Source organism: Megalobrama amblycephala, linkage group LG7 (genome assembly GCF_018812025.1).
Source record: "Megalobrama amblycephala isolate DHTTF-2021 linkage group LG7, ASM1881202v1, whole genome shotgun sequence".
In the NCBI taxonomy this organism is placed as follows: domain Eukaryota; kingdom Metazoa; phylum Chordata; class Actinopteri; order Cypriniformes; family Xenocyprididae; genus Megalobrama; species Megalobrama amblycephala.
The window spans coordinates 54,949,231-54,974,046 of NC_063050.1; the positions used below are offsets into that span (position 1 = coordinate 54,949,231).

The window sequence follows — 24,816 nt, forward strand, 5'->3', positions numbered from 1 at the left end:
GGGTGTGCTCTTTGATACCAATCTTTCATTTGAAAGCCATGTTTTTAGCATCTGTAAAACTGCATTCTTCCATCTTAAAAATATATCTAAACTATGACATATGGTCTCAATGACAAATGCAGAACAGTTAGTTCATGCATTCATGACCTCAAAGCTAGATTACTGTAACGCTCTCCTGGGTGGTTGCCCTGCTCGTTTGATAAATAAACTACAGCTCGTACAAAATGCAAGAACTAGGAAGTATGACCATATTAGCCCGGTTCTGTCAACACTGCATTGGCTTCCTGTTAAACATCGTATAGATTTTAAAATCTTGCTAATTACTTACAAAGCACTAGTGTTGTCACGGTACCAAAATTCCAGTAGTCGGTACCGATACCATGAAAATTTTACGGTTCTCGGTACCAATTTCGTTACCACAGTAAAATCTATTGGAACTATTTTACTATTTTATATAGCCTATTTTAAAAACATTAAATATGATTTGGAGTGTGTGTGTTTGTGTGTGTATATATAGGCTACCTCAATGAAATAAATTTTGAAATATAAAAAAAATAATAATAATAATTAAATGCTCAAACATCCATTGTGTACTGTTGAAAAAACCAGCATATGCTGGTAAGGTAGGTGCTGCTGGTCCATACTAGTCCTAAGCTGGTCCTGGACCAGCATAAACCAGCTCAAACCAGCATACCAGCTTCAAAACCTACTTTACCAGCATATGCTCGTTTTTTCAACAGGGGTAACAGACGTGCGTGTTTATTTTAGCTATTCCGTCAGAGAAACAACACACTACAGCCTGTAAAACTATGAAATAAATATCTGTAAATAATGGTAACCTAAATAATAAGAAAATTAAATATTATTTTAAAAAGCATTCGTTTTTTATTTCCACACAAAGACGCGTCATATATAGCCAAAGTCCCGTTATTACTTTGATATAGCCGCTTTGCGCTTTGAGAGGGATATGGACACGAGCAGGAATGAGACCATTTCTCTTTAATAATATCTTCGTTATCTCCTGATGTTGCAAACAACTGACACTTGTTGTAAAAGGTCTGAAGAGCGAGTTTTATCCTCTGCAGGGGCAAGACATTCAGGCTATGTTTGATTTAGCGCTGCCAGAGAAAACGAAAGTAAAAATCACCAGCGTATGAAACGCGATATATACAAATAAACTTGACGCGCCTTATAAAGTCTAATAACAAGCACAAACTCTGTTAAATAGAAACTGACGTGCAAGCAAAAAGGTTTCTGTCCTACGGTGTTTTTTTCTACTTTACCACAGTAAAGAATGCGAATAGCCTATAATAGGCCTAAATGCGAACGAAAGAAACGTTATAATCCCCTGCGTGAGTGAAGATTTGGGAAAAGAAACAGATTCCATGTTCAGTGGAATAACTAATGGAATATTGTTAAATTCTCTGCTAATCAGGTGACCAGATCGCGATTCGGAAAACAGAATACGAAGCTTAAATGTATGGACTCACGCACCTCTCTTATTCGGCATTAACCAAAATGTTTCCATGGCTGCGATGTCACATTTAATTGCTAACCTATTATTTCTTCTGTAAACAAAGCTTTGTGCTTCACTCGTGTCATATTCAAGTAAATACTGCCAACAGCCTTATCAGTGGGTACCGAATATACCCGGATTCTCGGTACTACCGGTACTACAGAAATGCTGGTATCGTCACATTTTCAAAATTTCAGTACCGACTTGGTACCGAAGTACCGGTACTTTTGACAACACTACAAAGCACTAAATGGTTTAGCTCCCCAGTACCTAAACGAGCTCTTAACGCATCATAGTCCTTCACGTCTATTGCGATCTCAAAATTCAGGCTAATTGATAATACCTAGAATATCAAAATCAACCTCAGGCGGTAGATCCTTCTCCTATTTGGCACCTAAACTCTGGAACAATCTTCCTAGCTGTCACGAATACAGCTCCTCCGGTGCATCCTCCGGACCACCGGAGGGAACCCTCTCCGGAATACTGATTCGCACCCATTTGGATTCCAATTCCCAGAGGCCCGCATTCCTGGGACTGATCACCTCCCACCTGCACCATATCACACCACACTATTTAAGACGCACACACACACACACAGTCGCGAAGTCTTGATTTGCTACTAGTGGTCATTTCTGAGCGTTTATTTGTGGACTGATTTATTGTTACGATCCGGACTGTTTTACTCTGCTGAACCTTGCTGCCTACCCCGAACCTTGCCTGTCTATCGTCTGTGAACTCTTGCCGCCTGCCTCGATCCTTGCCTGTGACCCGACCCTGTATATCGCTGCCAGCCCTGAACTCCTGCCTGTCCCCGTTTACGACACTGCCTAGCCCAAGTCTGTATTTACCTGTCTTTTACAATAAAGCTGCAAATGGATCCGCTATCTCCAGACTCTTCATTACAGAAGACTTCGCCGCCAACCGATCCAGCAGCTTTGGCCCAGATCTCGACGGAACTAACTGCTCAAGCCAGCCAGCTCGCCATGCACCATCACCAGCTCTCACGCCTCACTTCACTCACCGAAGAGCTGGTGAAGACCCTCCAGAGTCTCCGCCTCAATCCGCCTGAGTCTGCTGCTGCACAGGCCGCCGCACCTGTTGTCCCAACTCCTCCGACACCAGCCGTCTCGAATCCTCGCCTGGCACTCCCCGAAAAGTTCGACGGAACCCCCAGCAAATGTAAGGGATTTTTATTGCAATGCTCCTTGTATGTGAACCAACAACCATCTATGTACCCCACCGATACAAGCCGCATTTCCTTTGTTTGCTCACTGTTAACGGGGAGAGCTCTGGATTGGGCCACCGCCATTTGGCGTGACGACGGCTCAGCATTCCCCTCTTTCTCAACTTTCTTGCAACGCTTCAGAGACGTGTTGAACATGCAGAGGGTGGTCGGAGTCCGGGTGATCAACTACTCTCACTGACCCAGGGAAAAACCACCGCCGCCGAGTACGCATTACAATTCCGCACTCTGGCAGCACAGACTAATTGGGTTGAAGATACTTTGAAATTGTTATTCCGCCGGGGCTTAACGATGGACTTACAAGCTGAGTTGGCCTGCAGAGATGAGGGCAGCTCTCTGGACGCTTTCATGACCTAGCCATACATATAGATAATCTGCTACGCACTCGGGCTCGAGCCGAGTCCGGGTGATCAACTCAACTCCATCTATGTTTCTACTGTGGCCAAGCCGGTCATATCAAGAATAACTGCCCGATCCGTCCTCCCGCTACCAAGTCCACAACGGTGAGTCCCCTCTCGCTCCACCAATATTCCTCCAACTGCTTAAAAATACCTGCTCAGATTCTGGTAAATGATCAGCGCATTGCCACACACGCCCTTCTGGACTCTGGGGCAGCAGGGAACTTCATGTCAGACACTTTTGCCAGGGAACACAGCATTCCATTAACTCAATGTCATTTTCCCCTGACAGTGGAGGCGCTAGACGGGAGACCCATTGGGGAGGGGAAAATTACACATCTCACCACCGAAGTCAAACTACAAATCGGCATCTTACATCAAGAACCCATCCGCTTCTACATAATTCATGCACCACAGAGTTCTATTGTCCTTGGTTTACCCTGGCTCCGCTCACATAACCCACATGTGTCATGGAAGGAGGGGGAGATTCTTCACTGGGACGAACGTTGTCACGAGCACTGTCTTCAACAAATTCACCCATTGCCTCTTCGAGCTGTGGAGGTACGTAACGAGACTGCTGAGGAACCAGAAATACCCATTGAATACTCTGACCTGGTCATGGCCTTCAGCAAAGAGAAATCCACTGAACTCCCTCCTCACAGACCCGGGGACTGTGCCATCGACCTGATACCGGGCACTACACCTCCCAAAGGTCGAATCTTTCCCCTATCTCAACCTGAAACTGTAGCCATGCAAAAGTATATCGAAGAGGAGTTAGCGAAGGGATTTATCCGGCCGTCTACATCACCAGCATCTGCCGGTTTCTTCTTCGTCAAGAAAAAGGACGGGGGTCTCCGCCCTTGCATTGACTATAGGGGCTTGAACGACATCACCGTAAAATTCCGCTACCCACTTCCTTTGGTACCAGCAGCACTCGAGCAACTAAGACAGGCCAAATACTTCACCAAATTGGATCTTCGATGTGCCTATAATCTCATTCGCATCCGGGAGGGGGACGAGTGGAAAACCGCTTTCTCCACAACCACTGGCCACTACGAAACCCTTGTTATGCCGTTCGGGCTGTCCAACAGTCCAGCCGTGTTCCAGTCTTACATCAACGAGGTATTCCGAGACATGCTAAATCGGTGGGTTGTCGTCTACATAGACGACATTCTGATATACTCTGCATCCTACGAAGAACATGTGCAACACGTACGAATGGTGCTTCGAAGACTGCTCGAACACCGACTGTATGCCAAAGCCGAAAAGTGTGAATTTCATCAAACATCCACAACTTTCCTGGGATACATCATCAGCAGAGATGGGGTAGCTATGGATGACAATAAAGTAAGAGCGGTATTAGAATGGCCCAAACCACAGACCCTCAAAGAAATGCAGCGATTCCTGGGCTTCGCCAACTTTTACAGACGATTCATCCGAAACTTCAGCAGTGTAGCGGCACCCCTGACATCCATGACGAAACGCTCCTCCTCTCGTCTTCACTGGTTCCCCGAAGCACATCTGGCATTTCAAGAGTTAAAGAACCGATTCACTTCAGCTCCCATCCTTCATCACCCCGACCCAGAACGGCCATTCATCGTGGAAGTGGACGCGTCTAGCACTGGTATTGGCGCTATTCTCTCACAACGCCAGGGCGAGGCCGAGAAAATGTACCCATGTGCCTTCTACTCACGAAAGTTATCCGCAGCAGAACGGAATTACGACGTTGGGGACCGAGAACTGTTAGCTATGAAAGCCGCCCTCGAGGAATGGCGGCATTGGCTGGAGGGAGCTCAACACCCATTCACCGTGTTCACCGACCACAAGAACCTGGAATATTTACGTTCAGCAAAAAGACTAAATCCATGTCAGGCCCGTTGGGCAATGTTCTTCACTCGATTCGATTTCAAAGTCACCTACAGACCTGGGTCTAAGAATACCAAAGCAGATGCTCTGTCTCGTCAAGCCGAATGCATCGAGCAGAACAAAACCGAAGAACACATCATTCCAGAGTCTCTCCTTCTTGCTCCAGTCCAGTGGGACATTATGACAGAATTGACACAGGCCAATGAACAGGTAGCCCCGCCGAATACTTGTCCACTCGATCGCACCTTTGTACCTGCTCACCTCCGAGACAAAGTGATGCATCAGGTACATGACACGCCCAGTTCTGGTCACCCCGGAATCATCGCCACACTCAACCTGCTGCAGAACCGCTTCTGGTGGGAAACGATGTCACAAGATGTTATTCAATTCATCCATCAATGCACTGCATGCCAGATCTCCAAGACCAATCATCAGCTGCCTGCTGGATTACTTCAACCATTACCCATCCCTCACCGGCCGTGGTCACACATTGCAATAGACTTCATCACGGATCTACCCTCCTCTCAAGGTAACACCACAATACTGACAGTAATAGATCGGTTCTCCAAGGCATGTCGACTGATACCGCTCCCCAAGCTACCCACAGCTTTCGAAACGGCAGAAGCATTATGCAATTATGTATTCAGACTCTATGGCTTACCTGAGGATATTGTGTCCGATAGGGGACCCCAATTCACCTCCCGAGTCTGGGCGGCGTTCTTCAAGCAATTGAATGTTAACATCAGTCTCACGTCAGGCTACCACCCAGAATCCAATGGTCAAACTGAACGTATGAATCAGGAACTTAATCGCTTCCTCCGCACTTATTGTCATCATCAACAAACAGAATGGAGCCGTTACCTCATGTGGGCAGAATATGCGCAGAATTCACTACAAAAACCCTCCACTGGCTTGACGCCATTTCAGTGTGTGCTGGGGTATCAACCACCCTTGTTTCCATGGTCTGGTGAACCCTCAGAGTTACCCGCAATCAACACTTGGATGCAGAGAAGTGAGGAGACGTGGGATGCTGCTCATCAACACCTCCAACGCGCTGTCAGGAGGCAAAGGATTCAGGCGAACCGACGCCGACGACCTCCACCTCAGTATGCTGTGGGACAGTGGGTATGGCTCTCCACCCGGGATCTCCGATTGAGACTTCCATGCAAAAAACTCAGTCCCAGGTATGTCGGGCCCTTTCAAATTACAAAACAAATCACAGTATCATTTCGTTTAGACTTACCCACTAATTACCGTGTTTCTCCCACCTTTCATGTCTCGCTACTGAAACCCTCCGGGGGCCCGGGAGGGGATCCGGAGGAGGCTGAGGAGCCGCAACCCCCACCGCTGTTGATAGAGGGCGAGGAGGCCTATCGTGTCCGAGAACTGCTCGACTCAAGGCGCCGGGGCCAGAGGCTTCAATACCTGGTAGACTGGGAGGGGTACGGTCCAGAGGAGCGAAACTGGGTCAATGCTAATGATGTGCTAGACCCCAACCTCGTGGAAGAGTTCCACCGGACGCATCCAGAGAGACCGGCCCCACGACCTCGTGGTAGACCCCGGCGTCAGCCTCCTCGCGTCTGGAGCCGCTCGCAGGGTGGGGGCTCTGTCACGAATACAGCTCCTCCGGTGCATCCTCCGGACCACCGGAGGGAACCCTCTCCGGAATACTGATTCGCACCCATTTGGACTCCAATTCCCAGAGGCCCGCATTCCTGGGACTGATCACCTCCCACCTGCACCATATCACACCACACTATTTAAGACGCACACACACACACACACAGTTGCGAAGTCTTGATTTGCTACTAGTGGTCATTTCTGAGCGTTTATTTGTGGACTGATTTATTGTTACGATCCGGACTGTTTTACTCTGCTGAACCTTGCTGCCTACCCCGAACCTTGCCTGTCTATCGTCTGTGAACTCTTGCCGCCTGCCTCGATCCTTGCCTGTGACCCGACCCTGTATATCGCTGCCAGCCCTGAACTCCTGCCTGTCCCCGTTTATGACACTGCCTAGCCCAAGTGTGTATTTACCTGTCTTTTACAATAAAGCTGCAAATGGATCCGCTATCTCCAGACTCTTCATTACACTAGCATTGTTCGGGAAGCAGACACACTCTGTCTGTCACACTCTAGACTAAAAACGCATCTCTATAACCTGGTATACACATAACACATTATCAATTTATGTTTTCACATCCGTTAAAGGATTGTAAGGCTGCATAAATTAGGTCAGCCGGAACCGGTAACACTTCCTATAACACCAGATGTACTCGTTAAATCAGAAGAAGAATGGCATCTACGTTAATATTAGTCTCTCTGTTTATCCCGAGGTTTACCATAGTCAGCCAGATCCGGGCCATATCCAGGTGAGATCGAGGACCTGTGCCTTGACACGACCACAACGCAGCCCTGAAGTGTCAACTAGATCATCCACTGTGAAGGCCTCATCGACACGACAGCCAGATCCTCAACAAAACGTTGTAACGATCGGCCCTATTGGTCGATTTTACATGAATTAAAATGGGGACAGATTAAACTGTGTGAGAGGTTTGGAGTGTTTAAAAAGATGAGACAGACAACAGAAATGGATAAATAAGGTGTATTTACAATATTCACATGGAACTTAAAACAACACAATAAAACTAGAATAACTTAGGCTGTTTAAAAGCGTGGAGCCCCTTTACACCATACCCTAAAAACAGTCCTTAAGAGTCCTAGTAGAGTGCTGATAAAGTCCCAATGTGAAAGTGTCCACCGGTGTATATACAAAGTCCTCAGAAGTGTTAATCCAATGAAAAGTGATGTGATTCGCTGGAAAGGTAAGTCCATAAAATTAAACTCCACAGTCCAGCTGATTTGTGATCATGTTTGTAATGTCACTATGTGACACTGTCACACTAAATGCATGTTTTACCACTCTATTTATTACAATGATTTTATGTATAATAGAGTTTTAATTGGTTTACATGTGTTTTAGTCCATTTTATTCCTCTTAACATTGTAAGTGTGTATGTCTTTAAGAAATCAAGGGTTGGCCTGTCATGTGACCAGTCACATGACAGGAAGCAAGAAAAACATCTGTATAAAAAGAGAAGCATGGCAAACAAACAAAAGACTCACTAACAGTCACCTTAACTGGATTGTGGAGTTACCATTTGTGGACTTACCTCTCCAGTCACAACCTTACAACCTTTGGATTATCACTTCCGTGGACATTTGTATATACACTGGTGGACACTCACATTGGGACTTTATCAGCACACTAGGATTCTTGGACTGTTTTAGGGTATGGTACTTTGGACTGTATGCTTTTAACAGACTGAGTTTTCCTGGTTTTATTGTGTTGTTTTAAAGTTCCTGTGAATATTGTGAATACACAAATCAATTTAAACGTATCTCTGTTTTATGTCTCGTTCTTTTAACCACTAACAAACTCACACAGTAAAATCGGACCCCATTTTAAATCTTGTGACTCAACTGATTTGGCTGATTGTTACACCGTCCATACAGGTGTGATGAATACGATCCTCAAACTGAATAAATACTTGATGAAACTGGAATAAATACTTTGACTGTTGCAATCCCAATCGGACTTATGATAGCTGCCTGAATCATAATAAAGCACTGTTCACTGTTGGCCAGAGGAGAACTGAGCCTGGTTTCTTCCAAGGTTTTTTTTTTTCCCTCCATTTTAACACCTGTTTGCCACCTGATGTCAGTTGTTGGAGTTTGGGTTCCTTGCCGCTGTCGCCTTTGGCTTGCTTAGTTGGGGTCACTTGACATTTGATATTCAACAGTGTTTTGATCTACCTGCATTGACACCATTGTATGCGAACTGAACTGAGCTGGATGATGACATCACTGTTCACTCCAGTGCTGATATAGATAAATTAACTAAATTAATAACTATTAATTCTTACAACCAAATGAATCAATACTGAATTTACTTAAAATGGACAATGACACCATTTTCTTTAAGAGCTGCTGTGCAGCCAAAATTATATACCAGTTATTACTGTAAAGCTGCTTTGATACAATCTGCATTGTAAAAAGCGCTATATAAATAAAGGTGACTTGACTTGACTTAGCAGTGCAGCAAGCTTTCAGAAATCCAACATCTAAGATAAGTGAACTGGTTTTTATACTATATCAGTATAGTATGTGTTTTGGTGTAGTCTGCTTTATCAATTCATTATGAAGTAACCATGCACAATGTTTAATTCAGCTGTCATGTCAACAGTCCTGTTTTAATGCTTAGAGTGAATTACTAAGCATATTAGCAGCTATCAAATATGCAATTTTGCATTTATGCAACAGAAAGCAGGCAATGTAGTTGCCATAAGGATACAGATATAAGCTTTACTGCATTTTTGTATTAGCATATCTAACGGAGCTACAGAAATTCCTAGTATATTTTGTACAGCAGCAGCATGTATAACAAATTCAATTTGCAATGTTAGCGAATATCAACAGCAATAGAACACTTGCAGATGTTAGTTAGACGGTTAAGTAGATGCTGTGTCTGCCAAATTGTGTGAGTCAGGAGTCATGTGTCATGATTTAAAATGCAAATGATTTATTCACTTTATTCACATAAGAAGAATGCGAGCAGCTGCATTCGGCAAAATTATATTGGGCATATACTATTTCATAACTACAGGACAAACAGAGATTTATGCTAAGGTTGGATACTTTATTGTCAGCTTATTAGTAGAAATCACTGCTGTCATGTAGAATGATAATTAATATTGTAACTTACCTAGAGCGTGCCAAGGCAGTTCCAAGCATTTCTCAAACAAAAGCAAGAGCATGTAATATATCATTTTGGCAAATACTCCACTGTGTATCTGTGTTTGTGCACTCTGGAAAGCATCTGTCATTTCCGTTTGTGGTAGTGGGCTGTGTGGTTGATTGCGGACATGTTTGGTGATCATGAGCGGTGGCCATCAGAGGTGTTTGTTATCAGTCAGAATCACTCACTGCTCAAAAAAAATGAGGTATTTGCTTTAACAACAAGAGTGTATTAGCGCCACTTCTGAGATCACTGCGGGCTGAGATGAGTGAGCAGTTTTGCACACTCTTGTGGCTAAATGTCATTCATTGAATAAGTGTTTATGCTGCTGTGAGGACCGACAGTCGGTTGCATGCTGTGAAGTTTAGGAAGAGACATAATGTGGGTTTCACTCTCAAATTGCATTGATTGACATTACCACTGCATGGGACAGAGATATGATATGCCAAATAGTAACGCATTAACAATGTAACTCAGACAATAGATATATAAAATATTGATTAAAATATCATAGTTGTATCGTTAAATAATGACCTATAAATCTTAATGTTTCATGGTACTTTGCTATTCTTATGGTGGAGATGTAGCTTACACAACTTCTGCGTTAAAGTACTCTTATTAAAATCTGGGGAATTTCTGGATTCCAGAACCAGGATGAGCATTCACATCTAAACATAGGCCTAAACCTTTTATTTAATTTACAATACCTCAAATGATGCCTTATTTGTTTTGTAGAAGGGTGTTTACAGTCTTGCATAGATGTAGGAGTAAAATCCATGCATACAGCAGCAGTGATGCATATTAGGTTATACAGCAACAGCAGCAGTCATTCTGCAGCAGCAGTCATTTGGCGTGGTAGCCCAGGCACACATTGTTGTATTGTTCACTAGAGCTAAGCCATTCAGCGTGGTAGCCCAGGCACATACAGTCATAGTCACAGGCCAATAGAGTTAAGCCATTCAGCAAAGCAGGCCCAAGCACACATTGTCTAATATGCCACTAGAGATGAGCCTTACGGCCCAAACTACCCAGGTGAAAAAAAAGTACATTTCTATAATATACTTAAAGTGCTCTATTTTTGTGCACTAATTTTGTATTTAATATACTAAAAATTCTTCTTAAGTACTTCTTAAGATAATCTTAAGAACATCTAAGTGTACTCAACTGTGCTATTTAGAGACAGCATGAAATATGAACTAAAATGAGCTTTTAATATACTATTTCTGTATTTAAAAATGTATTTAGATACTACTTTTAGTACATTTGAACCCACAGTGTACTACAAGTGGTAACTAATATTTTTTTAAATACAGAGATAGTATATTAAAAGCACATTTTAGTTCATATTTCATGCTGTCTCAAAATAGCACAGTTGAGTACACTTAAGATGTTCTTAAGATGATCTTAAGAAGTACTAAAGAATAATTTTTAGTATATTTAAATACAAAAATAGTGTGTGAAAATAGAGCACTTTAAGTACATTATAGAAGTGTACTTTTTTTTTCACCTGGGTACTTAGTTTAGTGGCACGCATACACTGGTATGCAGGCACATATGTAGCTAACACCACATTGGTAAGTAACTAGGGACACCCCTAAAAATGTTTTATGTGCCATATATGCTGCTTATGGCTGCCCACATGTTTTTATTTCATTTTTAATGTATTTTATATCTTTTATGTATCATCTTGCTATTTCTGACTTTTAATGCATTTTAAATATTGCTGTCTGGTTGAAAGAGCTGGGAGAATTAGTAAGAAAGCATTTGTGATTAGGTTAAAATTTGGGGGACAAACCATGGGGAAATTTGAGCTGTGGTGCATGGTTAAGATATCTCTGGATTACAGTCAGGACACTTTCGAAAGGGGGAAATTTGAACTGCATTGCATAGGTAAGATATCTCCGGAAGGGGGATTAGGGCTGTGTGGCGCAGTTTGAGGTGTCTTGGCAAAAGGGGAGATTGAAACTTTGTTTATCAGTTTGAAGTGCCTTAACAGGTAGCAGTCCTGTCGTGTGAGGAAGATCCATTTAGATCTGCTCTGATGGATAGATCCGTTTAGATCCACTCTGATGGACAACAACAACAACAACAACAACAACAAAAAACTCCCTAAGACTTCCTAGCTCATCCATCCAGATAGCAAAATTCTCTGTTTTTACTGTTATTTCTATTCCTTATGTTCTATTTTTATTATTCTTCTTTATGTAAAGCACTTTGAATTACCATTGTGTATGAAATGTGCTAAACAAATAAAATTGCCTTGCCTTGCCTAATGGCTAGATTTGCTTGGTGGAATAATGCGTAGGCAGATCTAGTCCACCAAGACCAAGCATATGCCCCATTTTTCAAACTCAAATCACCAGAATTATCATCTTGCAGTACACTTGGCTTGTATTGTTCAAATATCATATCACTTGCTCTGTTGGGGGGTAATTCATGTACACAATATTGTACAGCAGCAGCATGTCTTACTTGCTCACAGCAGCATGTTGTGTATGTATTGGCAGTAGCAAGTACCGTACTTGCTCAGCAGCAGCAGTAGCAATAACCTACAGCAGCAGCAGCAGCGTAGCAGAACTATTCCAACAAGACCAAACATATCAACATTGTCATACCCATTACCATGCCAAACATTCCGAGAGTTGTCATGACAGAAATACAAAGTTCTGTCATGAAACTCTAGATGGCGCAGGGCAGGCTAATAATCCTTTAACTCAACCTGCTGGTAATCACATTGTTATCTATAGGGCACAGCTGATTGGTTCCTGCTGACATGCTCAACCTTCAAATTCTTGCGTAGCAATTGCCTTAGCAGTGCAGCACGCTTTCAGAAACCGTTCACCTTCCCCAGCTCCACCTGTATGGATCTGCTATGGGTAATTCATGTACGCTATATTGTAAGCAGCAGCATGTTTGACTTGCTCACAGCAGGGTGCCATGTATATACTGGCAGTAGCAAGTCCCATACTTGCTCTGCAGCAGCAGCAGCAGCAGCAGCAACGTAGCAGATCTATTCCCCCAAGACCAAACATCAACACTGTCATACCCATTACCATGCCAAACACTCCGAGAGTTGTCATGACAGAAATGTATTTGTTACATACTATTAAGAATTGTGAAAGGTTTTTATTCCTGCTTATTTAACAGCTGTCTATATTCAGATTTGTCAGTCGTGGCATTGAACTGTCAATTTTTTTTTTATTTTTTTTTTTTTATAATGGCAACTAAACTGTATATGTTGACCATTGTTCAAGACAACATAACAGTGACAGTTTGATGTCTCTCATATCTCTCAAAGTTCTCTCTCTTATCATACAAACAATGTTATCAGATAAATTAAGTTAAAATGGCTTGGACAACTTACACAGTATTTATTTTATTATATAAATGGTAAGCATAAAACGTTTGCTTGATGGCTAGAAGCACAGAGATGCTTTTTGCACAAGAAGGCTGGTTTCAAGAAGGTTTTAGGCAGTGTTCATTATAACTTACATGCAACATGCAGCAGCTAACATGTTCCAGAGAAGGTTTCATTGGGTAAGAGATCACAAACCAAATCTGGACTGTGAGCAAATTGACATATCCTAATAAAGTCACTTATATCTTTGGCTCCAAATGAAAGCGGTTCACAGTGAAAGAATTTTTGTGTTGACGATTTTTGACATAATTGCTCTGCCTGTGCTTCTAATTATTATTAGTAGTACTATTATTATTATAATATGTTATTTACCGTTTTATAGTTGTATCAACAAACACAAAAGCATAATACATAACCATCATAGAACAACAAATGACACATATTTACACAGAATAAAGGGGTAAAAACAAACAAACAAACAAACAAACAAACAAACAACAACAACAACAAAAAAACATCTAGATTGCCTCAGTCAGCAAATATATACAAAATAATTATTGAGAATATAAACATAACTGACAACGTGCACAATTGTTTTGTAAATCAGATCACCACAGGGGAAGAAAATAGACATACACAAATAAATAAATAAAATAAATAAATAAATAAATAAATACAAGGGGAGGATTACAGAATATATCCTTGTTAAACTTCCAACAGTCTCAAGAGAGGTCCCCTTGTGGTATCAAATCTTTTTTGTGAGCCGAGCTCACCAAAATGTAACTGTTCCATTTGGATAATATAAAGCATCTTATTTAGCCATTTCTGGAAACAAGGGGTTTGTGAAGTTTTCCAATTGAGGAGTATTACTTTTTGGCTGCAATTAAGCCTACTATTAGAGTGTGCTGATGAGTATGAGGGATAGTATCCATTACATCAGAATAGCCAAAAATAGCCAGATTGTGGTCAGGTTGAATGTTAATTCTGTATGCACTTGAAAACAATTAAAAAATGTTAGACCAAAAATCATACAAAATAGGGCAAAACCAAAATAGATGTGCCAATGTCTCCACTGCCATCTTGCACCTATCACATTGAGAAGATATGGAAGGAAATATTTTGTTCAATCTAGTTTTGGAGTAATGAATGCGGTGTATAACTTTGAACTGGATTAACTTATTCTCGACAGGCCTTCTTCCCAGATCACATCAGACATGTCATCATTCAGTTCAGTAGACCAGGCTATTTTAAGGTGGTTGGTGCATATAGGTGTTGTAAAAGCATGAACAAAATGAGATACCAAATGTCTAGTTTCAGGATTAGAAGATAAAAGATCATAAATAATATGTTTTTCAAGTTTATTTATAAACTGTGGAATATTTTTCTTTACATAATTTCTAATTCGCAAATAATGAAAGAAGTGATACTACTGGAGTGCCAATGTATTTTTAAGTTGCAAAAAAGACGCAAATTAATCCTCTATATAGAGACCTCAAATACAGCATAGACCCTTTTTCCTCCATCCTGAAAAAGCTCCATCAATCTGAGAAGGCTCAAACGAAGGATTGCATGATATTGGTGTATTGATTGAGAAGTTTGGTAATTTATATAATGTATTGATCTGTTAAAAATCTTCAAAGAATATTTAATTTATATGAATTTATATTTATATTATATAAAATATGGTTTATATTTTATATTTATGGTATCCTCCTAATGAATTTTAAGCAGTTATATTTTGACAATTGCAGTTATACTTTGCAGTTATATTTGGACAATTTATATACATTTAAATATAAATATATACATACAAATAAAGGATTTTTAGAATTGCCCTTAAAAAGCTTACATGTTTTCTTTTAAGCTCACTGTGAACCTATACTGTATAAACTAATAACTAATTTAGTTGATTCATAAGCATTGATTGACTGTCAAATATTTTCTTTCAGCTGTCTTCTCAAACTTTGCAGCAGCAGCAGTATTTCATCTTGCCTTATAAATGTATATTTAGATTCTTGATATTTCTTATAAAAATCTCTTAATCTTCAGAAGAGAAGTTAAATGAGCTTGCGAGAAGTGAATCAAACTGACTCTCTCCATATTTCATTTGATTGGCTGTTCGCTGCAGATGTCACACTCCAGAGTTCATTATAAATTCTGAAGCATATAAATCAATTTTATACAGAATAATAAATTCTGAAGCAAGCCCTGAGTTGACAGAGAACATTTATAGTGAGCGCTGTGAGAACACTGAACCTGATCTTAACTGGTTTGGATTTATTTGGTTTTGTCAACTCTAATCCTACTCTGAAACTCAGAGTTTATTTTAACAAAATTTTAAAATAATCTTCATTTAAGATAATAAAATAATTTTAAGATATATCAATATTTCATGTTCATTAACATAACCAATCACTGTATACTGTAATGATATACATAGCTAATGTGTAACTCACCCAGCGTGCATGAAGATGTAGCTAAGATAGCGCCAGGCCTGAACTCTGAGCTGCGGATGGTATGGCAATGGGCCCTTCAGGAAGTATGGCGATGACACCTGCAGAACCCAGCGGTTCAGCTGCAGTCCGTAATATATAAAGACAACAACCTGAGGAAGATGTGGTAAGTAAGAGGCTGTTACTGATGTGTGACACTTGTGCTGTCCTCCAAAACATTGTGATACAGAGGAAGCATTTTAATAAATTATTTTTCATTTCAGTATTGAGCAAAAACTTTTTTTTTTTTCATTTTGGTTTCAGAGTTCTGAGGTCTCCTTACCAAAATGTTACTTGTTAAAGATAAATAAATGTTAATAAAGTTCTTTTTATAATAAGAGTACATTAAATGCTCTGAAAATAATAATAAAGTTAGTCACATTGTTCACATTCAGTCACAGACAGAAGCAGTTGTAACCTAAATATTTTATTTTGGGATTTAACATCTGTAGATGATCTACAGCAATGGAGTTGAAGTGCAGGTGGCATGACTTCAGTTGATGCTGTCTTTAGCTTAAAAAAAATAAATCTACAATTATTTTAGAACTCCTTGGATTCAAATTTTTTTCATCATCCATTTAATAAAATATTATTACAGATGATTAAACTGTATGTAAAATTATTTGTCATATTTGTTTATTTAAAGTGTCATGCTTATGATTTATGACATAAATTACTGCTTTATTTATTCAGAAATAGAAGTATCTTCAAATAATTTGTGTATTCTACATTTCAATTTAATTAGTATAACTACAGCGCCCCCACCAAATAATTATAACGTTCTACTGGGAGGCACTAGGACCTGGAGGAGGCTTCTGTTGCTGTGGTACCTGCTGCATGCGTTAGAGAGTAGAGAGTGAGGGCCGGTTCAAACAGAATGTGTTTTTTGCTCTTAAAAATGCAAGACACAGGTCAGTGGAATGAAAAAAAGCACAAGGTCTAGAGACAAGGTTTTTTAAAAGTTGAACTTATATCAACTTGAGCACTAAGTTTTTAGAATGCCATGTCATGCGTGAGACGTAAGCGCAACAGTCATGCAAGTCCTTTTAGCTTGTGTTCACATATAAAAACAATGGAAAAGTAGTGCAGTAGACTGGGAAAATGCATTCTGTGTGAACGGCCCTAACTGTTGACAGGTATCGCACAACGGACGCGTCCTTCTGTATTTGCATTCTCAAATTCAAGGATTCTTCCTGTGGATTTTTTTTCTACGACTAAGCGATTAGTAATATTTTGGTCAACTAAGCCTCATCTTGTTGACTAACGGTTAGTCGACTATTAGGGGGCAGCCTTAATCCCTAGTTTCCATGGACACTAATCTGTCATCACAGCTATTCATCATTTAATTCATCACAATGTATATTTAAGTTCCTCACCTTCAATCAGTGTTTGTCCAGTCTCGTTTGTGAAAATTGTTGCTACCACCGTCTGTTATTTGCTTGTTGGATTATTAAACCTTGCTAACAGAAGACCGGCCCAAGAAATGGATTATGCTGCTAAGTTTGCTGCAGTGGCTCAGAGCAGCCACAACCTTTTTAAACTTCACAGAACAATTCTGTCGTCTTGCCGTCACCTGTACCTACGACGACAAGACCCTCAAATAGCTGTTCAGGATCAGGGTCAACTACCACAACACTGTAGAGAGCGTCTGTCATTGATCCAGGACACAGCCAGACCCAGAGCCCAGCCCACCACCACCCTCAACTGTGGAGAAGCCTCAGGTCGTGCAACCACCAGCCTCGCCTGAGCGAGAAGTTCCTTTGGCTCCTCGTCCGGCCGCTGATTCCTTCGCTCCACCTCGGCCCATTGCCCTGTCGGCTTCGCCTTGGCTCCTCCCTTCCTAGGCTCCACCAGAGACCCTCGACCTTGTGGCTCTGTCACTCTAGCTCCACCTCAGATGCTTGTCGGCGCAGCTTCACCTAAGTCTCCAGTGCCAGCGATGTTGCTCAGTACTATCGGCTCTCCATCTTGCCCTGGGATCCATCGGTTCCTTCTCTGTTGGTCATCCCCCAGATGTGGTCGGCCATAGCAACATCTTGGCTGTTCTCTCCCTCAACTCCACCATGGGCTATCATCACTGCTGAGCTCTGGGTCTGCTGATTTGGACACTCTCCGTCATCGCCGCTGGGGTTCAGTTGTCATCCTCCTCCTGTCACCATCCCTTCACCCACTCCTCTTGCCATCCCTTGCCCACCTCCAGAGCCCCCACCTTCCCTCGCTTTTCTGTTGTTGCGGCGTGAGGTCGCACCTTTTCTTTATGATGCACCAAATGTTTTCTATGGGTGAAAGATCTGGACTGCAGGCTGGCCATTTCAGTACCCGGATCCTCCTTCTACGCAGCCATGATGTTGTAACTGATGCAGTATGTGGTCTGGCATTGTCATGTTGGAAAATGCAAGGTCTTCTTTGAAAGAGACGACGTCTGGATGGGAGCATATGTTGTTCTAGAACTTCGATATACCTTTCAGCATTGATGGTGCCTTTCCAGATGTGTAAGCTGCCCATGCCACATGCACTCATGCAACCCCATACCATCAGAGATGCAGGCTTCTGAACTGAGCGCTGATAACAACTTGGGTTGTCCTTGTCCTCTTTAGTCCGGATCACATGGCGTCCCAGTTTTCCAAAAATAACTTCAAATTTTGATTCGTCTGACCACAGAACTGTTTTCCACTTTGCCACAGTCCATTTTAAATGAGCCTTGGCCCAGAGAAAACGCCTGTGCTTCTGGATCATATTTAGATATGGCTTCTTTTAGAAGCCATTTTTAAAACTTCCTATAGAGTTTTAGCAGGCAATGGCGAATGGCACGGTGGATTGTGTTCACCGACAATGTTTTCTGGAAGTATTCCTGAGCCCATGTTGTGATTTCCATTACAGTAGCATTCCTAAATGTGATGCAGTGCCATCTAAGGGCCCGAAGATCACGGGCATCCAGTATGGTTTTCCGGCCTTGACCCTTACGAACAGAGATTGTTCCAGATTCTCTGAATCTTTGGATGATATTATGCACTGTAGATGATGATAACTTCAAACTCTTTGCAATTTTTCTCTGAGAAACTCCTTTCTGATATTGCTCCACTATTTTTCGCCACAGCATTGGGGGAATTGGTGATCCTCTGCCCATCTTGACTTCTGAGAGACACTGCCACTCTGAGAGGCTCTTTTTATACCCAATCATGTTGCCAATTGACCTAATAAGTTACAAATTGGTCCTCCAGCTGTTCCTTATATGTACATTTAACTTTACCGGCCTCTTATTGCTACCTGTCCCAACTTTTTTGGAATGTGTAGTTCTCATGAAATCCAAAATGAGCTAATATTTGGCATGACATTTCAAAATGTCTCACTTTCAACATTTGATATGTTATCTATATTCTATTGTGAATAAAATATAAGTTTATGAAATTTGTAAATTATTGCATTCCTTTTTTATTCACAATTTGTACAGTGTCCCAACTTTTTTTGGAATCGTGTTTGTATATTTGGGCTGGCCAGCGTGGGGCTAATAGCAGTAGACAAACCCCGTCTTGGCAAAATCTCTCTAGGATGTCTGCTCCATGATTCAGGTACCCAGGGAGAGCAGCTTGCCCTGAGTCCAGAGAAGTATCTGGTGTGCCAGTCTGCAAAGAGTGCACGACCGCAGACCGCAATGAGGATTTATGTGTGAGACTACCGATGTGTTGTCTGATCGGACAAGAACATGATAGGCTCTGAGGTATGGGAGGCAGTACCTCAGTGCCAGAAATTCAGCCATCAATCTCCAGGCAATTTATGTGCCACGAGAGATGATGACCCTGCGTCTGTGAGGGACTCATCTGTCGTTAGCGTCTTGCAACGACAAGGGACCCTCAACACAGGTCCCTGAGACAAGAACCAAGGCTTCTTCCACATCATTGGGTAAGAAGACATCTGCACATAGCCTTGATGATGCAAAATCAGTTGCCCCTCTGAGAAAACTCCTTGGGCTTGAGCCACCACTGCATTGGTATCATGTACAGAAGGCCAAAAGAAATTATGTTGGATGCATCTGCCATGAATCCCAACAGTCTTTGAAACTGATGACTTGGCCTAGTTTGATCTTGCCTATGGCTAAAAGGATCAACTCTATATGGACAGGAGACAGTCATGCCTGCATCACAGTGGAGTCCCAAACTACTCTTAGAAAAGTGGTCCTCTGTAATGGAGAAATCACACTCTTCTTGGTGTTCAGTCTTAACCACAAGCACCTCATGTGTGTGAGGATGACATCTCGATGCAGAGCCGCCATCTTTTCAGACTATGCTAGAATTTACTAGTTGTCAGTGTAGTTGAGTATACAGATGCCCTGGACAGAGCTGCATCCATGCTTTGTGAAGGTGCGAGGTGACAATGCTAGGCTGAAAGGAAGAACCCAATACTGGTAAGCTTCTTCTTGTGTTGAGGAATGATGGATAAATTAATTTTAAACTGAAATTTAAAACTGTTAAAAGTAAAGGCTAAACTGTTGCATAGATATAATACAATACGAATCTATATTTTTTTTCCCTTTGTGCTATGAACATTTCAATGCGAAGTGCTGCGCGCTGTGACTCAATGTTGCTTCAAGGGCATCATTCTGTGCATGGGATGTGCATAAGCGCTTTTCCGCTCTGTATTGGAGCCTTTCATATTATAATACTTTTACACAATGAAAGATTATTAATAGCTTCTCTTGTTCTTTCCTATCTATCATATGTTGTTGCCTCATTAAACAGCTGTGCTATACATTTAAATGTCTTTTCATTTTATGGTATATATAAATACATTTTCTTATAAATACATTGACTTTTTCCATCAATGTCTTTTATAACAATACAAAGAGAAATGTGGAACATTTTACCTTTTATTTGTTCCCCACTAAATGTTTTGTTCACTAAAATAATAACTATAAGAAAACTTTTGCTGCTGAATTATCCACTAACCTCGTTTATAAAAGTATTTTGCCATAGATTACGAATATATTGATAACTGTGATAATTTTGGTCACTCTAATTGTGATATCAAATTTTCATACCGTCCCATCATTAATCCATGTTTTCACTCTTATACGGTGGGGGGTGGGTGCTATTACAGAATCTCAGGATCAAAACACAGGCGAAGAAGAAGCAAAAACAAGCGATAGAAGCATTGCTTATGCACATGTAAAATAATGCGATCATCAAATTTTAATCAGCATATAAATCAAAACTGCCTAACGTTACCAAATGAAATATCAACCCAAGAGGAGATATAGGACTGTACAAGCTTTGGAAGTGTTGACTGAAGTGATCTACTCCATCTACAGTATGTTTTGATCATCATTCTGAATCCGATCCTGATGTAGTCTTTGACAAAAATGTGATTTTCTCAGTTTTTTTGTTCAAAATGTTGCTTTTTTTGTAATGAAACCTGCCCGCATTCAAGTGTTGATAGAAAAGAACCTCTACCTCTTAATCCACCTAACCTAACCAAACCCGTCTCTAATCCTTTATCCCACCTCAATAGCAGCAAAAGAGTTTTACAATACAACATGAACACATTAAGTACATTGTACCATCATTTTTACTACATAGTAAAAGACAGCTAATATAACGTGGGACCAAAGTATCTGCAGATACGTTTTGCATTTCAATAAAAAACAACAACTCAGAAGTCTCTTAGATACAGCAGAGAATAATTCTTTCTTTTAATAATCTTCAATAGTAAAGTTCATTCTAACCTCTGCTATAGTGATGACCAGCATAAGCCATGGTGGTGGACAGTAAGTGTAACTGTCAAAGTACCATTTGCGGTCCACCTCTCTGGGCAAAGTTTCATAGGCGACATGACGCACGAGTCTCCGAGACAAACCCAAGCCTACTTCCTCTCTCAGTGCAGAATTCCTGAGCTGCCGACTCCCCTGCAGGATCGCTCGACGAAAACTGTTCGAACGTTTGTTGCTCATCTGAAAAAACATCACACATACAAATTTAACAATCATGTTTATCAGCATTTTACTATGAATATGCATGTGATCATGTATCAGTAACCAAAGATAGTAAATCAGTATTGATATAGTCCCTCAGTCCTGCATGTACACTAAACAAGACTTTTATTGGCAAACCTTACACTTTTTTCATTGATACAGGTTGTCACAAACTTTCTTTATTTGTCAGGACATTTTCTGTAATCCTTAATAATCTTTATAGATGTTTTTTTTATGTGACTACACTAATTCACTTGTTTATTTAGAAATGTCCATGATGTAATTTGTCTATGATCTCTTTTTGTCTTTGACAGTGCACCCCGTCCCACATCCCACGCCACCCTACTCTGCCACAGACAGAATGCCACTGTTGTCACTTAGCAACCGATTAAAGATTCCACACTCATCTTCAAGTCTCAGAGCAGCTGTGTAACAAACAGTGTGTAAGTGATTTCGTGTGCGTTTGTGTGCATGAAACAATGCAGTTCAAACAAGCTTTTCACCGCCAAGGCAAAAAGCCTTCCTCAAAAACCTGGAATGTTCTTTTATCCCATGCCAGGCTCCTGATCAGGAATACAGGTCATGCATTATGTAAGTTGTGGAAGAGGCCCTGAGTAGGATGATGAAATTTAGCTGGAAAGCCCCTGAAGATGTTGCCTTTGCAGTCACAATGGGATCAAATGAAATAGTTTAAAACAAGACTAAGTTGACCAACAAAGCTTACAGTGTTACATGCTTCACACAGTAAAGCTACAAAAACAGTTTACTCTTTTAAATATAGGAATAAATTCAACTTTGTGAAAAAACTAAATTGGGAAATACTGACCGCAGGTCCCTACCAAGATAACAGCTCATCTCAAATGAGTTTCTGTAGATGGAAATGTACACACAACCATCTGCAATCTGTTTCTACTGATATTACATTAGTACTGTTTAGTCAATATAGATATACAGTGCTGCTTTAAAGTTTGTGAACCACTTGCAGAATCTGTGAAAATGTGAATAATTTTAACAAAATAAGAGGGATCATACAAAATGCATGTCATTTTTTATTTAGTACTGTCCTGAATAAGATATTTTACATAAACAATGTTTACATTAAGTCCACAAGACAAAAAAATTACCTGGATGATCCACGACTGTTTTTATGTTTTGTGATGGTTGTTCATGAGTCGCTTGTTTGTCCTGAGCAGGTAAACTGTCAAACATTCTTCAAAAAAATCCTCCAGGTCCCAAAGATTATTCAGTTTTCCATCATCTTTTGTGTACTGGAACCATTTCCAGCAGTGACTGTATGATTTTGAGATCCATCTTTTCACACTGAGGAAAATTAAGGGACTCAAACACAACTATTAAAAAAGGTTCAAACATTCACTGATTCTCCAGAAGGAAACACTATGCATTAAGAGCCGGGGGGTGAAAATCTTTTGAATTTGAAGATCAGGGAATATTGTACTTAATTTGTCTTCTGGCAAACATTTAAGTATCTTCTGTTGCTTCCGAAGGGCAGTACTAAATGGAAAAAAAAAATTATTTAACAAAATAAGAAAAATTTGGACATCTTTATCCTGTTCAAAAGTTTTTACCCCTGATTCTTAATGCATCGTGTTTCCTTCTGGAGCATCAGTTAATGTTTGAACTTTTTTAATGGTTGTGATTGAGTCCCTCAATTGTCCTCAGTGTAAAAAGATGGATCTCAAAATCATACAGTCACTGCTGGAAAGAGTTCAAATATGCAAAAGATACTGGAAATCTGAAGAATTTTTGGGACCTGGAGGATTTTTCTGAAGAATATTGGGCAGTTTGCAGTTTTGGGCAACTGCTCAGAACAAACAAGGGACTCATGAACAACCATCACAAAACAAAAAAAAAAAAACAGTCATAGATCATCCAGGTAATCACACACAGTATTAAGAACCAAGTGTTCACAAACTTGGGTGGGTCATTTTTATAAATTCAGCAATTTTTTTTGTCTTGTTGACCATATGTAAACACTTTTTATGTAAAATATCTTACTAAGGACAGTACTAAATAAAAAATAACATGCATATTGTATGACCCCTCTTATTTTGTTAAAATTATTCACATTTTAACAGATTCTGCAAGGGGTTCACAAACTTTCAAGCAGCACTGTACACATGCACACAGGCAAAAACAAAACAAAATACATACACACTGGCCAGCTTTAATATAGACTACAGTTCAAAAGTTAGGCAACAAGGATTCATCAAATTGATCAAAGGTGACAGTAAAGATAATCAGTAAAGACAGTCAAATAAATGCTGTTCTTTTAAACATTTCTATTCATCAAAGAATCATGAACAAAAAGCAATCACAGTTTCCACAAAAATTTAAGCAGCACAACCATTTTCATCTGTGATAATAAGACCTTGAGCACCAAATTAGCATATTAGAATGATTCTGAAGATTCATATGACATTGAAGACTGGTGTAATGGCTGCTGAAAATTTAGCTTTGCCATCACAAGAATAAATGACATTTAAAAAAAATAAAATGTAAATAAAAATGAATAATGAATAAAAATGTAAATTGTGTAATTATATTTCACAATATTACTTTTTTTTTTACTGTATTTTTGATTAAATAAATGCAGCCTGCCTTTGGGGGGCAAAACAGACATTCAAAAACATCTTACCATACCCAAACCTTTGAACAGCAGTGTACCTATCCTGTACTGTGGTCCTACCATGGTAATGTACCACACAATACAAATATTAAAGTCAAAAATATGTATCAATGCAACTTTCATGAAGTAAACTTTCACTAAAGCCTTCCTTCCGCCGGAAAAAATAGTCCCTGATCGTGAACAGCAACAGAAGTTACATTATTATGCCATTTGATGGCGGCAAAGAGTTTGTGAGTGTGTCAGTCAGTAGCGAAGACTTTTACATTGAAAAGACTGAATTGTTGTGAACACGGAACAAGACGCAACAGACAAATGCTCTCACTAGCGCTGTCAGTCACGGGAAAGCTCCTTAACTGTTAAAAGGACAGATAATACATCAGACATTTAAACAGATTTTTATTTTGAATATAGGACTGACCTGAAGGAAAATGCTAAATCTGAATGCAGGTAATTAACTCGCTCACTCGATCTTTTTCTCACAATACTCTTCTACATAATACAGTAAGCTTCAATGAACAATATCAATTGAGAAC

The 24,816-nt window shown here is 40.4% G+C and overlaps 1 protein-coding gene across 1 annotated transcript in view; it reads right to left on the reverse strand.

The window, feature by feature from the left end:
- The window catches only part of rhbdl3 (rhomboid, veinlet-like 3 (Drosophila)), a 93,898-nt gene that overhangs the window by 24,403 nt on the left and 44,679 nt on the right, over window positions 1–24,816 (reverse strand). The window contains exons 5-6 of the mRNA XM_048198434.1: window positions 21,391–21,615; window positions 15,636–15,784 (exon numbers count right to left, since the gene is read on the reverse strand). Coding sequence (XP_048054391.1) covers window positions 15,636–15,784; window positions 21,391–21,615 — 374 coding nt within the window. The remainder of the gene's footprint in view (window positions 1–15,635; window positions 15,785–21,390; window positions 21,616–24,816) is intronic.